This window comes from Vulpes lagopus, chromosome 7 (assembly GCF_018345385.1).
Source record: "Vulpes lagopus strain Blue_001 chromosome 7, ASM1834538v1, whole genome shotgun sequence".
Classification (NCBI taxonomy): domain Eukaryota; kingdom Metazoa; phylum Chordata; class Mammalia; order Carnivora; family Canidae; genus Vulpes; species Vulpes lagopus.
The window spans coordinates 62,258,610-62,276,692 of record NC_054830.1 but is presented as its reverse complement, the minus strand read 5'-3'; the positions used below and the strand labels follow the sequence as shown (position 1 = coordinate 62,276,692).

General features: G+C 54.5%; 1 protein-coding gene across 1 annotated transcript in view; it reads right to left on the bottom strand.

Annotated features, from left to right (window-relative positions):
* Positions 1-18,083, bottom strand: part of ASTN2 (astrotactin 2) — an 861,071-nt gene that overhangs the window by 245,777 nt on the left and 597,211 nt on the right. The window contains exon 14 of the mRNA XM_041762437.1: positions 2,370-2,494. Within this exon, the coding sequence (XP_041618371.1) occupies positions 2,370-2,494 (125 nt within the window). The remainder of the gene's footprint in view (positions 1-2,369; positions 2,495-18,083) is intronic.

Genomic DNA, 18,083 nt, shown 5'->3' with positions numbered 1-18,083 from the left:
GGTGGTCGGTGGTCGTCCTGAGTCCCTGCAGGCTTGGGCCGGTATTGGCAATCGGGGCCCATCCTCAAGAGAGGGAGGCAGCGCATCCCGGAGCAGGCCATGGGTGTGGCTCATGCGCTGGGTGCTCTGATGTCCAAAAGGAAAAAAAAAATGCTACCCCTTTTCTTTCTCATGATACTCATAGAGCCGTCATCGTTGCCTCTCACCCCCGGTAAGCGGTCATCACTTTGCCCTTCACTTCCTTCCATCCCTGGTCCTTCCCAGATTCCAGCCTGGAATATGACCTCCTCCAGGGGGTTGTCAGCTTCTATGAGGTTGAACTCATGGTCTTTATTATTCTCACTCCTGCAGAGCCTAGAACAGAGCCTGGGACATAATAGGCTCGCAACAAATACCGAGTTCCTGCCTCACCTCCTCACCGGCATCCTATTCCCCTGGTCCTTACTCATCCTTGACCCCCATGTTACCTGACTCTTACCCACCGAAAATCAGGGGTAAAATGAAGCTCTGCAATGGAGGGAGGTGTTTTTCCTGGAAACTACATTTTTTTTTAACTCTAGAAATGTAACAGTTTCCTTATTAGGATGTCTCCAAAGATCCTCAGATCAAAACAAATAACTGCAATGATTTGTGCCACTAATACAGAACCATGATGCACCGAGCATCTTACACCTACGATCTCCAGTACTTACCCAATGCTCAAAAATAACTTAAACTCCATATTTCAGAAGAAGAAACTGAAGCTCGGAGAAGAAAGTGCTCAAGAGCACACAAGATCAGTGACAGATCCAAGGTCCTTCCTGTCAGAGCACCGCACCTACCTTCCCATGGACCTGGGTCATATCTGTTTTAAGGGGTGATGAGCTCCCTATGACTGGGGGTATCCAAGAGGAATCAGCACTCAGGGGGGATAGGACAGGCCCGATTTCTTCATGGATGAGGAAGATTAGACTAGATGCCCTTCCAGCCCCTGTCAGCTCTGAGATTCCATGATCTTATGGAAATTAAGGAAGGCACAGCAGTTTTTAGACAGATTTTACAAAGCATTTTTGTATCTAAGATTTCATTTGATCTGTATCTGGGCCCTTTCGGAAGGAGGCCAGGTCAGGAAGGTGATGTGGGGCAGTGGAGACAGCATCAGGACCCACGGGGCTGCACTCCTGACTCGGCTACAGACACACACTAGTCATGTGGCCTGGGACTAGTTAAATGCTCTCTTTAATCAGTTTACAAGGGGGGTGGCCTGGATTACTACACGCACAGTGCATGGCCCTGGGGAGGGGGGGGCCCTCAGCTCACATGGGGCCTCCGTCCTGTCTGTGCCACATGGCAGGAAAGGCTCTTGGAGCTTCCAAGGGCTCACGAGCGGTGGAGGGGGTTTGAAACCCAAGTCTGCCACATTGCAGGGTCGTCCCTGGGGGGCATTTTCCTCTCGGTGAGACGTCAATCACTCGTCAGGGGCACCATTCTCCCTGGGCAGTGGATGAGCCACCCCAACGTCTACATCACAGAAGCAGAGCCAGGCCCCTTGCATCCTAGGGAAGTCCCTCCAGAAAGATAGGAGAGGAAGGGGAAGAGGATGCAGGGGAGCAGAGGACATCCTGGGAGTGGGGGGATAGACTATCTGGAGCCCCGGGGGAGCCTGCAGAAGACAGCTCCCTGGGGACGGGGAGGGATGGAGGGGGAGGGCTGCAGAGGCAAGTGGAAGCCAAGCACAGAAGTCCCGGGGCCGTGGCGCCTGGGTCTCATCCTGACACGCGTGCTGCGTGACCTGGGCTGGTCCCAGTCCTCTCTGAGGCTAGATTCCTCGTATATAAAACAGGAAAAATAATACCCACCCCACAGAATGGCTCGGCGCCCTTGTTCGAAATCAAGTTGTGTAAGAAATGCCTGCAAAGTAAGAGAGGCTCCTGGTCGAGGGGTCCAGGGATTTTACTTTAGGATGATTTAAAGATTAAATGGAGTGAAAGAAGTCAGACAGAAAGATAAACAGTGCACGGTCTTAGGTAGCAGCTGAAAAGGTCGAACTCATAAAAGCGGAGGGCGGGATGGTTGGGGGTTAGTGGAAACGGGAGGCGTTGGTCAAAGGGTGCAAAGGTCCAGTATGGGAGATGAGGACGTCCTGTGGGTCGAATGCACAGCGAGGTGACCACAGTTAATGTGCTGGGGGTAAATGAGGCTCAGCTCAGAGTCGGGAGTCTCAGGGGATCCCCTGGTTCTGCACAGCCCACCGTGGGAGCCCCCAGCGTGGCAGGTCCCTCCCACACCCCTCACGGAGGCATCGGCCTGGAGAGGCCCGTCTCGGGGGTGCTGAGGCCTGACAGCACCTGCAGGCCAGGCGTGTGGTCGGGGGCTGGGAGAGGTCTTACCAGTGAGCAGCTGGAGGTCTGGGAGGGGCTCGGAGAGGACCCCCCGGCACTGCTCCTCCACCGGCAACGGGATCACCAACAGCCCATCGGCCAGCTGAGGGAAGTCCTTGATGAAGTTGTTCTCCCTGCGGAGAGGAGCACAAGGACCGCCAGATGAGGGAGCGGAGGCTGCTGGGGGCCGCGGGGGGCCCAGAGCCGCACACACACAGGCTCAGAGCGGGTGGGGTCCTGGCTGCCGTGCCCCTGGCCCCCCAAGCCCAGCTCAGAGCACGTGGCCTGAGTCCCGACCCACCGTTCACGAGCCGTGGGGTCCGCGGGAAGCTACTGGTCCACTCAGGACCTCGGGCTCCTCGCTATGAAGTGAGATCTCAGGGTGGCCGGAACTACTTAACGGGACGGGGCTGCCAGTTGCTTAAGACACAGTCTGATGCTCCACAAACGGTGAGTTTGGCTGCTAACACCCCCCTGCATAAGCAGTGATGGGGGCGAGCCAGAGTGGGAGAGGACGGAGACCAGCGTGGGGTGCATAGAGAGGAAGGGCCGGGAGGCTTGAAAGAATGGGCGTCTGCTAAAGTGGAAGGGTCCTAAGGGATCTTTTGGATCAGACTCCTCCTTTTACAGATGGGGAAACTGAGGCCCAGGGAAGGGAGCGACTTGCTCTCAGATACCCCCTGCCCCCCGCTCCGGGCTAGTGCTCGTTCCCCGGGCCATCCTGGGAAGCTCTGTTTCCAAGGCAGTCCTCAGGGTGGCCTCAGGAGACTGAACCCTGAACAAAGGGAGTCTTTAGGGCAGGTGAGATGGTCTCGGTGCACCCCACAGAGGCAGGCATCCATCGTTTACACAACAGACCTGCCTCAAAATACAACAGCCTGCCAGGAGAGGTGGTAAGCTTCCCGTTCCTGAGAGTGTGCAAGCAGGGACCTGGACAGCCACTTGGTAGGAACAGTTCGGGGGCATTTCTGCATTAAAATCTGACATTTGGGGTCCCTTCACATTGCGAGACACAAATTGCAGTCTGGAGAAGAGGAGGAGGAGGGGAGGAGATAGACAAAGGGAAGAGGGTATTCATCACTTCACTCTCCCCCTGGAATGGGCCACTGTGACATGAAAACCAGAAAGAGGAACACCCAACCAGGGAATGCCAAGGCGATGCCTCCAGAGCCTGGATCTCTGGCAGTTCACAAGCAGCTATGCTCCGTATGCCACGCCCCGCAGCACGCACCTCACCCTGGGCATCTGTCAATGGCCCCCCCCCACTGCCCCCAAGATGCAGGTGTGTAGGGGGGGCGCAGCTGCGTCACTTCTGGCCTGTAGGCCATGCCCCTGCAGCATGCACCTCACCCTAGGCATCTGTCAACCCTCCCTGCCCCCAAGATGCAGGTGTGGGGGGGTGGCACAGCTGGGTCACTTCTGGTCTGTAGGTCACACCCCACGGCACACACCTCACCCTAGGCACCTGTCAACCCCCCCACCTGCCCCCAAGATTCATTCCTTTGGTGAGTACCCTCCCTGTGCCTTGACTCCTGAGCACCCCTTGGGGGCCAGAGGAGACATCATCCCCATTTTTATACCCATCATCTTCATCCCCATCATCATCATCCCCATCCTCATCCTCATTTTCATCACCATCTTCATCTCCATCTTCATCCCCATTGTCCTCCTCATCTTCATCCCCATCTTCATCCCCATCATCGTCCCCATCTTCACCCCATCATCTCCATCATCATCCCCATCATCATCACCATCTTCATCCCCATCATCATCCCCATCTTCATCCTCATCTTCATCCCCATCATCATCCCCATCTTCATCCTCATCTTCATCACCATCATCTCCATCTTCATCCCCATCGTCATCCCCATCGTCATCCCCATCATCATCTCCATCGTCATCCCCATCGTCATCCCCATTGTCCTCCCCATCTTCATCCTCATCTTCATCACCATCTTCGTCCCCATATTCATCCCCATTGTCCTCCCCATCTTCATCCCCATCTTCACCATCATCACCATCTTCAACCCCATCTTCATCCCCATCATCATCCCCATCTTCATCCTCATCATCCTCGTCTTCATCCCCATCATCATCCCCGTCACCACCATCGCTCACAACATCCAGAATCCTCATCAGTTGCTAGGGCCTGGCGCCGTGCTCTGCATGCGTCCAACGGCTGAGCCTTCGCAGCAAGATGGCTGTTAACTGTATCCTTTCTGCAGCTGATGAACACCGAGGCTCCGAGTTCAGAGGGGGCGAGCGTGCAGAGGGGAAGCCGGGTCTGGGGGTTGCTCCCGCTAGGTGGGCGGCGGGCACGAGTGTGTGCTGGGCACGTGTGTGCATGGCGGTGCGCTTCTAGTCGCCCCACGTGCTGTTGCATGTGTCACGGCGGTGCCCCCCCCACCAGCCTGTCCGGGGCCGCGCGTGTATGCGTGCACACCTGGCTCAGCATCACGGCTGTTCCTAGGCGCCTGGTCAGCATCTGGTCTGTTTGCACACCTGGGCATGCGGAACCGCGACGTGGATAGAACAAGGGAGGCTTCTGGGGCCCTGGGAGTGCCCCCCAAGGAGCACGTACCCCTCGCCAGGGTTTGCGGGACTGCCGTTCCTCCTGTCTCCCCCGAGCGGGGCCTGTGGGGATACAGCTCTTCCCACAAAGATAAGGCCGCGGGTAGGGTGTCCCCTGCCCTAGGCAGCCGAACACATGCACGTGTGGGGCCGAGCTGGGCCCAGGGCCTCACAGGGACCGCACCCCGCCCTGGTCCTCCAGGTCTCCTCAGCTAACCGGGGACAACAAACGAGCCATGCAGAGGAGGCAGTGGGCCCGGCTCTCAGGGACACGGGGTGGGCTGCATGCTTCTGGGGCCATCCCCGGGAGACCCAAGCACCTGTGCCCCGGGCAGGCGACGGCAGGCAGCAGAAGGTGCCAAGGGCTCTGACCCCTGGGCCCCAGGTCTGCCCACACCACACCCCAGCTGCTCAGCCAGGGCGGACCACGCAGACCGCCATCGTGTCATCTGGGAAAGAGGATGACGCGTTCAGTGGGCCTTCATGAGATGGCAAAGGCGCACGGCAAGCACGGCCTTTCCGTGAGCACCCGCTGTGCAGCAGGCTCTGCTCCGAGCTGGGACGTTCGTCCTCTCCCAACCCTGAGAAGTGGGTGCCGCTCCGTGCAAGGCTGAACAGGTGATGCACGAGGCAGCTGGAGCCCCCGGCTGGTCCGGCACCAAGGCTCCCATTCCTCGCCCCAGTGCTCAGGTGCGGGGCGCTGTTGAAGCCAGAGGAGGAGCACCCATGGGTGCACTGTGCCCACACAGAGCGCCGCACATGATGACCCGGCCGCACCGGGGGCTCTGCTGTCCCTGCGACCTCCCCCATCCTCACGCCGGGGGCTGGAGCTGAGCACCCCAGGCCAGGGAGGAGGCGGGGGCTCCGGGCCGTGTGGTGCCTCCCTGGGCACATGCACCCTGCATCTGGGGAGACCGAGCTGAATGCAAACTCCTTTGCTTTGGTTTGGTTGTCACTTTCCCATGGGGGGGGGCTCCATTTGACGTCTGCCCTGGCACCGCTTCTAGAGGCAGAGCCACCATCGTCAGCCCTATCTCTCTGCCTCCCCGCAAGCCAGCCTCCACCTGCAGGGCGAATCTGACCCCAGGGGGACAGCGGGAGGCAGCACAGCAGCCACCAGAGGATGGCTGGGGGCCTGGCTCTGGAAGAAGGTGCCCCCCCCAACCGCCTGGAGCTTTCGCCAGGAAGCGGGGAGGATCCCGAGGAAGCGCTGATGAGGAGGCTGGGAGTCCGCAGGCCTCAGGCCGGGCGAAGCCGGGTGGGCCAGACCCCAAGGGCACAGACCAAGCTAAGCCGACCCTCAGGCCTGGGCCCTTGGCGGCCGCCGGGGGATGGGCCAGGCGTCCTGCATGGCCGCTGCCAGCAGAGGGCGCCCAGGGCCTTTGCATCGCCCGGCTCTCTGGGGAGGTGAGCAGGGAGGGGAACAGCACCACCGAGAAAGTTCCACGGGGCCCAGAACCTCGGAACCCAGACACCTGCTTCGGAATCCGCCCCCCACCCCGACCTGGGAAAAGGAGGCGGGGGGGGGGGGGCCGGCGGGGTGCTGGCTACATGCAGTTGGCAGAAAGCGGATTCAGATTCTCAGGGCTTGTGTGCATGCATGGTGTAGGGAAAAAAAAACCTATAAAACAACTACTCCTAATAATAGGAAGACAGGGAGAAGAATGAGCAATATTCATTTATCAATCACGTTGGTTGATCACCAGCCACCGCCTAGACGGGGTGCGTGTGCATGTGCGTACGTGATCTCTGCACGGGAGCTCCGTGACACAGCTGCCCTTACTCCCATTTTATAAATAAAGCAAAGGGCCCTCAGGGAGGTGAAGGAACTCGCCCAGCTGAGGTGCAGTTAGGACGAAGACAGTGGCCAAGACCACCTGGAGCTGAGGGAGGTGGGGGGTCCTAGCCCAGTGCCTGGGACGCAGCACCTGTCCAGTGGGTCACCCGAAGTCCGAGCTCCTGGTCCCTGGGACAGCCTGAGACCAGGCGGGTCCGCTGTTTGCTGTCACAGTGGGTGCGCTCTGGTGCCCAAGGCGCGTCTGCATGCGTGTGTCTGTGTGCGCGCCTAAGTGGATGTCCTGTTTCAGTGACAGGGGCCCTGCTTCTTTTCTTCCTTTTCTTTTTGCATTTTTTTTTTAAAGACTTATTTATGTCAGAGACCGAGTGAGAGAGCACGAGCAGCAGGGGCAGACGGGAGAGGAGAGAGACTGCAGCAGAGTCCACGCTGAGTGTGGCACCGGACACAGGGCTTGGTCTCACGACTGTAAGATCACACCCTGAGCTGAAACCAAGAGTCGGTCTGCACCGACTGCACCATCCAGGGGCCCCGAAGGCCCTTGTTTCTTTACACAAACATCTCCCCCAAAATAGCCACGAAAAGAGTTCCATCTCAGTTGATGTCATATGAAAACGATTAATCAAATTTTTAAGCTCGCAGATCCTGGGCTCTGGGGACTCAGGAGAACTCTGGGAGTGGGAGGTCTCGTTCCTTCCTCGGGCATTTAGTCAGGCCTCTCGTGCTGCAGGGGTGGCTCTGCACACGAGGACACAGCACTGGACAGGAGGCTGCCTCCGCACACAAGGACCAGGAGGGAACGCGAGCAAGGTACGAGGGTCCGCGGGGCCTTCACAGTCTAGCCCCTGCCTACCGCTCCGGCCCCGTGCTTTGAGCCCCCGGCCCCGGCCACTGTTCTCCAGCTACACTGACTGCGCTTATGTTCCTCTTGCAGGGCACACTCGCTTCCTACAAAGGGCCCACTGGGGATTTGCCCCCTGTCTGGAAAGTTCTCATCCCTGCCCCCTGCCCCCTGCCCCCTGCCATCCCCGACTGATCGTTTGAACCCGCACATTACTTCCCTGCCCTTGAGCAATCTGCCTGGGACCGGTTCTCCTGTCACCCTCTCCCATAGCATCTGGCTCTTTCCTTCCATGAAGAGCGAGCGTCCCAGCTCCTGACTGTCGATATGCTCATGGGGACCTTGCTGGACACCTACCTACCTTGGTCGCTGGAATATGAGCTCTGGGGGGGCCAGGACCGAGGGTCCTTGCCTCTATGTTGCCTCCCCAGGGCCTAGCACAGTGCAAACTGCGTACAAAGTGGGTGCTCGATGAACACTCCATCTAAGGGATATTGGGAATTTGTTCTAAAATTCCAGCTCTTGGGCAGCCCGGGTGGCTCAGCGGTTTAGCGTCGCCTTCAGCCCAGGCCGTGATCCTGGAGACCCGGGATCGAGTCCCATGCCGGGCTCCCTGCATGGAGCCTGCTTCTCTCTCTGCCTAGGGTCTCTGCCCCTCCACCCCCTGTGTCTCTCTTGAATAATAATAATAATAATAAATAAATAATTAATTAATTAATATCTTTAAAAATAATAATAAAATAAAATAAAATTCCAGCTCTTCCACATGGAGCTTCCACCCGGAGCTTTTCCCTCTTCCTGAGGGCACAGGTGCCCGGCTCCTATATAGCTCAGATAGGATCCATGGGCCCCAGAGCCCCCCAGTCCCCGAGCTCGCAGGGACTAGGTGGGAAAAGGGGAGCTCTCTAAGCAGGCGTTGATCAGACCTCCCGCTCTTGATGGACCCATGTGTACGTGTGTGCACTCGCACTGGGGCGGAGAAGCCGGGCAGGGGGTGGGTGAGGGATGCCAGCAGGAAGCAAGAGGCCCAGGTAAGAAACCACCTCCTCTTCCTTGTCATCGTCTCAATTGCCCCCCAGGTGGAATAAAACCTTCCAATCACTTCTCCCTCATTGTTCTTGTTCGTGATTAGATCTCAGAAGTGGCCTTGGGGTCTGGCGGTGGGCTCAGAAGTCCTTCAGACATGGATCCACATGCTGGCTGCGTGGCTTTGGGGAGGTCACTTCCATTTCAGGAACCTTAGTGACCTCACCTGTAAAAACCGGAGTAAGGAGTTTGGGACTTCAAGGGGGTTGGGAGGAGGATTCATGGTCCCATGTCCTGAATCCCACACTAGATCCTGAATCTCTTTGAGAGCCTCAGAGGACCCTAGACAGCGCCTATTCCTAGCAGAAGCCCCCTAAGCATCTGTCCAGTTGTGTGCAGAGGTGAGAGGCAGGCCTCTTTGCCCTCCACGCCACCTGCACCCCACCTCTAAGGGACTTCGACCTACGGAGCATTTCCACGGAGCAGGCACCTTGTCTAGCTCCACTCGCATCAGCCACGCAGACAAGAATGACAAGCAAGGGAAGCTGGGCTCCTCCACCACCCTCCCCACCCCTCCTCAGGTCTTCCCTCCCTCCTGCCCCAATTTAAGAATATGTGTGAGTGTTTTGGATACATTAATACACAGCCACCAGCATGCAAGAGCCAATCACCCCTCAGTTCTGGGGAAATTAGCATTTAAATTGAGGTATTTCAGGGAAGTAAATCATCCCAGAGCCAGCTAGCACTGTCTGCAGCCTTTCTTAGTGGAAGGCAGGCCGGGAGCTGTGGCCTGCAAGCTGGTGAGTCTGCAGGGAGCGGTCTGCTGTCCCTGGCTCTCCCCAGGCTGCCCACAGCCTCTCAAAGGGCGGCAAGGAACCCCCACCACGAATGAGGACATCTCCTCTCGTTTAAACAATGCCCCATCCCTCACCTACGACTAAACTGAGCCTTTCTGCCAAGTGAGAACAGTGTCCATGGCTGCGATGGGGTTTCCTCTGGGATCAATGAGCTGGGACACTCATCTTGGCTCTGTGGCTGTCTAACTGGGGGGTCTGGGGAAGCCACTCCCCACCCCCGGGACTGGGAGGGGCGAACGGTTGGTACAAAATATTTGGGTTTCTCTGAACCCCAGATGGAGAGGTAGTGGGCTGGATCCCGTAGCCATTCTGCAGGTGCCGGAGTCCCAGAGACTGGCGTTTAAAGCAAAGCTGATGCCCATCCAGGGACACCCTCCAGGGTGCTCCTTCTCCAGGAGCAATTTGAAACTCTGTTCTCCTGAGATCTGCTTCTTACGTAAGGATCTTTGTTTACACTCTCTGCTCAAGCCTAGACTTAGTCATTCTTTAGCACTCAGCCTTTCATCATTCACTCATTCATTTGCATAACCAACAAATCTGCATCATTACATACCAGGCCTCGGGGATACAGGGACAAGATAGACATTTTCTGTCCCCAAGCTCCCACAGCCTAGTAGGAGATACATGTGTACAAATGCTTCTATATACGGGTGCAAACGTGCACAAGGTGAATAATGGTTTTGAAAAGGTTAAAAGGAAGCATTTTTCATTCCCCATAAATCATATTTGTCTATGGCACCCCACCCACTAAATCAAAAAGCACTCATCCCTTAGGTAGAAGGGCAGATACCATCTGGAGAAGAAAGGGGGTCACTGCCCAGCTTTGCATCTCAAAGCTGACTTTGTAGTGTCTTGAGCAAGATAAGAGTTCTGAAAGCTGCCCTGTGCCAGAAGTGAAGGTCCCCTTATATATCAAAGCCAGGCCTGGCTGGCTCAGATCATAGCGTCTTATTTTAATGTGTGGATGGTGGAGGCTCTGACCTCAGGGGCGTTCCCACCAGACAGGGAAAGGACGGAGGAAACCCTTCTTTCTGCCAGCAGTGCTGGGAGGGGCCGCTGAGGAGAGAAGGTGGGGGTGCGGGGGCAGGAGGTCAGACCCAAGGGCAGACAACCCCTTTCTGGACTATTAGAAGTCAGCACCCCCCTCCCCACCCACCCCAGCCTCGAGGGCAGCGCCTACAAATGCTTATGATACTGACAAAGGTTTGGGGCAAGTCCCAGGGCAGGTGGCAGGACCATGGGGGCAGCCACCCCCAGGTCGGGGGTTAGTCTGGGGGGCTGGGGAGCCCCTTTATCCAGCAGGCCGACGGGAGCTCCCGGGAGACAGAAGCAGTGGGTGAACAAGCGGCTGGGAGAAGTCAGCCTCCAACTCTTGCACCCGCAGGATGGAGAGAATAGAGCTGACCACACGTCCTGGCATAGCCCCCCGCGCCCGTGGGGAAGGCCACCTGAGATTAGAACAAGGGGGCTTCGGAGTGTGGGACGTCGTGACTTTGGACTTGGCCTTAGATTCTGGATTCTGGCACAGATCCCTTCTCCGAAGACCGCCCCAGTGCAAGGGGGCTCGGAGCCCGGCTCCAGCGAGAAATCACGTAAGGGCTCCAGCAAGCACCCAGCCGGCCACGTCTACACCACAGTCCTTCCGCCGTCCGCACCACCTGAACCCTGAGGCCAAGTGGTAGGGGGCGTGCTTCGGGAGGAAGACAGAGGGCTGGTCGGTGAGGAGTTCGGTGTTGAATGGACTAAACAGTTTCCCTAAAGAGGATGTTCTGTATCCTTAATTGGCAATTTGAAATACTTTTTTGCCATCAGTGGAATGGAAACTGGTGGGAAGGATTGTATCCGCGGTAGGAGATGAAGAAGACTACAGAGTTTCGCATAACTGAGCTGTACTGGGAGGACAAAGTTTAGATCTTTTACTGTTTAAAGAGATGGTTAGAGGTTGGAGTGATAAAGCTTAAGATTAAAATAATAATAATAGGGATCCCTGGGTGGCGCAGTGGTTTGGCGCCTGCCTTTGGCCCAGGGCGCGATCCTGGAGACCCGGGATCGAATCCCACATCAGGCTCCCGGTGCATGGAGCCTGCTTCTCCCTCCGCCTGTGTCTCTGCCTCTCTCTCTCTCTGTGACTATCATAAATAAATAAAAAAAAATTAAAAAATAAAAATAAAAAATAAAAAAATAAAATAATAATAATAATAAAATAATAATAATAATAATAATAATAATAAAGTGAAAGTTTCATAAGGGAGGCTCAGAGACCAAGGGAGTACCGAGGAGGGGCACTTAACACAGACGGGGCAGGGGAGGAAGGCTGCCTGGAGGAGGTGAGCCTTGACTGATGGGGAGGGGTGATTCAGGAAAGAGCGAGGAAAGAGGGCAGAAAGAACAGCACGTGCAAAAGTCCAAAGTGGGACGTGTGTGTGTGTGTGAGAGAGAAGATGGAACACTCAAATGGTACATTCTGGAAATGAAAGAAACTAAGATTCAAGATGTCAAAGCATTGAGTAAAAAGCAAAGACAGGGGCAGCCCCGGTGGCTCAGCGGTTTAGCGCTGCCTTCAGCCCAGGGCGTGACCCCGGGGTCCCGGGATCACGTCCCGCGTCGGGCTCCCTGCATGGAGCCTGCTTCTCCCTCTGCCTGTGTCTCTGCCTCTCTCTGTGTCTCTCATGAATAAAAATAAAATCTTAAAAAAAAAAAAAAGGCAAAGAGGGGCAGGTGGAGGGGTCAGATCTTACGAGTCTTCAGAGTGATGCTAAGGAACACAGGCTTTATCCTGAGGCCGAGGAGACCCCCACTGCAGGGTTTGAAGCAGGGCAGCAATAGTGTCTGGCCAGAGCTTTCTGGAAAGAGAGGCTGGCCACAGCGTGGGGGATGAGTGGAAAAAGGAACAAGGCTGGAGCGAGGGAGAGCTGTCACGGGGCCTTGCAGCAGCCCAGACCAGCAGGGTGGAGGCCGTGGGACAGGGTATTGAGAGCAGACACAGCAGAGACACAGAGGGCCAGCTGCAGCCCGCTGCCCGTCAGCAGCTGCACGTCGGGGAGCCAGGCCCCCTGCCCTGAAACGCCAGAGCTCTCCAGCCCCGTTTTCACTCCCCTTGGCCGGAGAGTGGCCCAGGGTGTCCTGGCCCATCAGGAAGTCCTCGCCTTCTTCCTGCATCTACCAGCTGGTGGCCCATCTCCGCGCAACTGCTACGTGTGAGACTCACAGGGGAAACCCCCAGCGTTCCGTGCAAGCTCTGCCGCCTCCAGAGGGAGGCTCCCAGAGCGGCCTCTCGTCCTTGGCAGGGCACAGTTCACGACCTCTACCCTCTGGGCTGTTTTAGGGATCATGGGTGCAAACTTGCCTCACTGGCCCTGCAGTGCACGGGGCCATTCTTAGCTCAGCCGAGGCCCCCAACAATGAAGAGAGAGGAGACAAAGGCAGGGCAGAGAAGTGATTTATGTAAAGGCTTCTGGGTTTGCAAGACCAGAAGAGTCTACACATCCATAGTCTTAACTTCCAGCCCAGAGCTGCTTCCACTTGCATGTTCTGGAGGGTCAGTAAGAACGGCCACACTGCCTGCCTGACCCCTCTGACCCGGGGCTCCTCCAAAGCAGGGGCTGCGTTTGATTCTCCGTGGCAACCTCCTCTGAGCCTTCTCGAGGGCTTCCCAGAGAGCCTGCATGGTGTCATCTTCTCCAGGAGGCATCTCTGAGCCCCTTCTCTGGAAGGGAGGTCCTGCTTCCACAGCACCTGACTCTGGCCCTGACCCCAGCCCTGACCCCAGCCTCTGGCGGGTGGGCTAGTCCTCTGCATGCCTGTTACCCATTCCAGGTTCTGTAGTTCTCGGTTGCAGGGACCTATTTGGCTGAGTAGCCTCTGCGCCCTCCTCATCTACACACCCTGCTTCCAAGGGTCTATGCAGACACAGGCCGCCACCCCTTCTCCCAGGGTCTGCTGCAACGGCCTGCTAATGAGGGCTCTGCATTCAGCCTTGACCCTCCAATTCATGTACCATTTGTGGCCAGAATGATTTTCTAAAATGAGGGTCCTAACTCACATGTATCACTGGCTCCGTGGATTAGTGTTCCATTGCTGCTGCAACACATCACCACCAAGTTCGCGGCTTAAACCAACACACGCACCTGTTATAGTTCTCCAGGTCAGGTGTCTGATCATGGGTTTCGGGGCTACAGTCAGGTGTGGGCAGGGCTGCATGTTTTCTGGAGGCGCCAGAGGAGAAGCCACTCCCTTGCCTTGCCAGATTTTGAGACTGGCCACATTTCTTGGCTCCGGGCCCCCTTCCACCAGCATCAAAGCTAGCCAAGGCAAGTCCTTCTGGAATCGCCTCCCTCTGGCCTCCTCTCGTACCTCCCACTTCCACTTTAAGGATCCTTGGGATGACATTTGGCCCTCCTGGATAATCCAGGTGATAATCTCTTTATCTCAAGATCAGCAGCTTTATTTCTACTTTATACTTTTAATCACCTTAGCCATGTAACAAGGTAATGTATGCACAGGGTCCGGGGATTAAACGTGGACATCTGGGGGGCATTATTCTGCCTACGTTACTCCATCCATTCCCCCAGGAGAGCTTTGCTGAATTGTCTCTCTTCATTTGAGGGTTTGATACCCCTTCTCTGGGTTTCCACAGCACCCACCCCTCCCCTATCCTAGCATTTTCACACTGGACTGTGGCTCCTGGTCATTCACTGTTTACTGGACCAAGGGTGCTTGGAGGCAAAGACCACGTCTGTCTCACTTGCTGTCATACATCCAACCTTGACCCAGTGGCTGAAACACATACTAGAAGGCTCAGTAAGCCCTTATGCCATGAATGAATGAATGAATGAATGAATGTCTCCCAGCTGAATGGATATGTAAAAGAGACACCCCATCCGGCTGTGGTACCGCAATCTCCTTTCGGTGAGGCCTGGGTCACTGCCTTATTCGGGCCTCCATCCCTATCCTCGTTCTTCCCTAGTTATATCTTGTATCAGAATAACAAGCGTAATTTTTAAGCTAATACCGACTGATTCCTTACAATGTACTAGGCATTAGTCTAAGGGTTTTACATACGTCTCATTTCACACAGCATCCCTGCGAGGTAAGCACTCTTGTTCTTTTTTTAAATTTTTATTATTATTATTTTTTTAAATAAGGGAGCAGAAGATGAAGAGATTAATCAGTGCACAAAACTAGTAAGCTGGACTTTGAACAATTAAACTCCATGTTCTTAAAGACGAGGCAAAGCTATGCTAGTGATGTTTAATTTCGCCCTTAAACGCGAGGCTGAAAAGTCAAAGTCAGCTCGCTGAAAACACCAGTGCTGGCTGAATGTGCCAGATGGATGCCCACATTAATGACAGTAACTGCTCTTTATTGAAGGCACACCAGCGCTAGGTGCTCTGCAGGCTTTGTTTCTAACTTTTTTTTTTTTTTTGCTACAGACTGAACATTTGTGTTCCCCTCTCCAAATCCCCATGTCGAAACCCAATGCCCAGTGTGGTGACACCTGGAGGTGGGGCCGCTGGAGGCAATCGGGTCATAAGGGTAGGCCCTTCGTGAATGGGATTGGTGCCCTATGACCGAGGCCCCGAGAGCGCCCTGTCCCCTCCGCCAAGCAAGGAAAGGTGCCGTCTATGAACCAGGGAACAGACCCTTGGCCGACACCGAACCTGCCAGCGCCTGGAACTTGGACTTTGCAGCCTCCAGAACTTGTGGAAATAACACGTTTGTCGCTCAAGCCGTGCTGTTGATGGTAGTTTGTTACACAGCCCCACGGACGAAGACACCACTAATACCTCGGAGAGTCGTTATTCTGACTCGATGGTGGAGGCGAGGAAACTGGACCTCAGAGAGGTGAGGTCACATCCCTAGGCTCACACAGTCTCCTGTCTCTCCCGCGTGCATATGCAGGTGTGCACGAACACGCGGGTGTGCACACACTGCGTCGCACATGCCTTCCCTCTCTAAATGCAAAACCATTTCCACCAGTGGCACCAAACTCACTTAAGCATTCCAGGCATGGCTGCTACTAACTCCTGCCCCGGTAATTGCAATCCCTGAAATTGAAAGAAATTGCAGGCTAGAGAAACATTATCTTCTCTTCATCCCCTTCGCCCTCCATCTCCTTGCCTGGTGTGTCGGCACAGGGACTCCTCATTGTGCCCTGATGCCGGGAGCAGGCCGGATCACTGTCACTGGGGCCTCTGGAGCTGCTTGCCCAACTTGTCCCTCCAGTTCTCAGGGGAGGGAATCAAAGGCCCCCATAGGCAGGGGTGGCGAAAGGTCGACATCACTCGGTCCAATCTCTGCATTTTTTTCTGACCAAGTTATCTCTGCTTTTCAGATGCTATTACGGAGATCTAAGGAGAATTAGCCTTGGCCCAGATCTACCAGACGGAGATCCGGACCTACAGGCTGCCTCAGAACCCAGATGTGTAGGGTCTGAGTGAAGAATCCCTTGGTCCTAGTGGCTGCTGAGCCTTGGAGGGAGGAGCACACTCAGACCTGGTCACTGGCTTTCTACAGCCACAGCCCCAACTGCACATCAAGGTTTACACCCCCCCCCCCAATTCCGGAAGGGTCTAGCTGCTTATATCACAGTCAAAGGCAGAAGCCGATATCCCCGTTCCCTTAAAAACATCTCATCTCAATTGCAAAAAAACAAACAAACAAATAAATAAAAATTAAAATTAAATTAAATTAAATTAAATTAAATTAAATTAAATAAAAAAAAAAAAACATCTCAATTGCAAGGCACCTGGGAGGCCTGGTTGGTTACATGTCTGCCTTTGGCTCAGGTCATGATCTCCAGGTCCTGGGATGGAGTCCCGCCTCGGGGTCCCTGCTCAGCCGGGAGCCTGCTTCTCCCTTTGCCCCTCCCCACCTACCCTTGCTCTCCCTCACTCTATTTTCTCTAACTCAAATAAATAAAATCTTAAAAAAAAAAATCTCAATTGCAATTAAGATCTTCAGATTCTGGTTTTCAGGGCATTCTGTGTCCTCAGGGCACCCTGACCCTGGCACCTCCACTCATGTCTGTCTCAAGGGTGCAGCTTAATGGCAGACACAGAACAGGTGTGCTAAAGCACTTGCCGAATGAGTCCAAGGGTGGACCACAGAGTGTCTGGATCCTGGGCTGTGCTCTCACCATTCTGCATGTACCTGGACAAGGAGCCAGGTCTGTGAGGCTATGCTGCATGGCCTTTGGCAAGCCCCTTCCCATCCCTGGGGCGTCTTTTAGGCCCTGGAGTCATGTGTTTGGTGAAAACAGGTATCCCCTAATGGCTCTAGCACAGAAGGCTAAGAGGAGCTCTGGAGAAGGGGAGCCCTGTCACATGGCACATGCGTTTACACCGTGGTTCAAGCCCCCATCCCTTACATGGCTCTGGCTAGACAAAACCCTGAACCGTTTCTGGGCCTCTGTTTTCTCATCAGAAAAAAATGGGAATAATCATCATCTATCCTAGCCCTACATACTTGCTGTAAAGATTAAAAGAGCCCATGGTCTGAACTGCTTAGAAGAAGGCCTGACAATAACAGACTCTTGATAAATGGTAGCCAACACGGCTGTGGAGCACAGTTTTATTTAACATTCTCAAAAAGCCTGTCTTGAATAGGAGTAAGATGCAAATTTTAGAGCTGGGATGAACCTCAAATTCTTTTCTTCTCCTCCTTTCCAGGCAGCAGACACAGCTTGTCCAAGTCACATGATGGGACTATAATGAGAACTCAGGACAGGTGGCTACTAATTTGGAGTTCTTTCTATCCTGGGATTATTTTTTTTTTCTTTTTTTTTTTTTTTTAGCTGGTGGACTTGATTTGTTCCTAACCTCACACACTACCCCTGATATCCAGGAGAGTTATTAATGCTAAAGGCAGTGTCCCCAGTGCCATACGTGGAACAGGGCGCACTGAAACTGTTGTGCTGTGTCTATGCCCCGCACACGGGGGGCCGAGACTGGGTTCTCTCCTTCTCCAGTTCCCAACAACACATTAGGTACATAGAAGACTCTCGAAACCATTTGTGAAATTGAACCTCCAGTAGGTCGGACTCCACATTAAATGCTAAAAAGGTATTTCAAGACTGCTAACTTAAAGCAACGAAACAGGAAAAAAAAAATCAAAGCCACATTTTAACTAATCACACAGCATCAATGCATTTATAGACTTGATTCCTGGTAGTAGTTAGAGAGAGAGAAACTTTCTTTTCTTATCTTTCTCCTTCCCTCTCCCCTCCCTCCCTCCCTCAGTCCCTCCCTTCCTTTCTTCCTTCCCTGTTAACATTTAAAACCAAGCAATGAGGTACATTTTAGAATCAGGACACGTGGTCCAGGAACAGCTGTTTCTGGTGTGAGTTTGTGGCAGGAGTCGTACCTCTGAAAGTCTCTCCTTCCCTTTGTCTTTCCCCTTCTCCCTGGGGCACCTCGCAAGTCTTTCCCATATAGCCACCTCTAATGAGCTTTGCAAAATGAGAAACCTGCTGCAGTAGAAGAAAATCTAATAGCAATTGCTTTCTTGTTTGCTCCCTCTCCTCTTGCTTTCTCCTTTTTTATATTAGTCATTAGCAACAGAGAAAGAAAACACCCAAAGGCAGTAGAAAGGCAGCAATATTTGCACGTGCTTTCTGCAACACTGAGCTAATG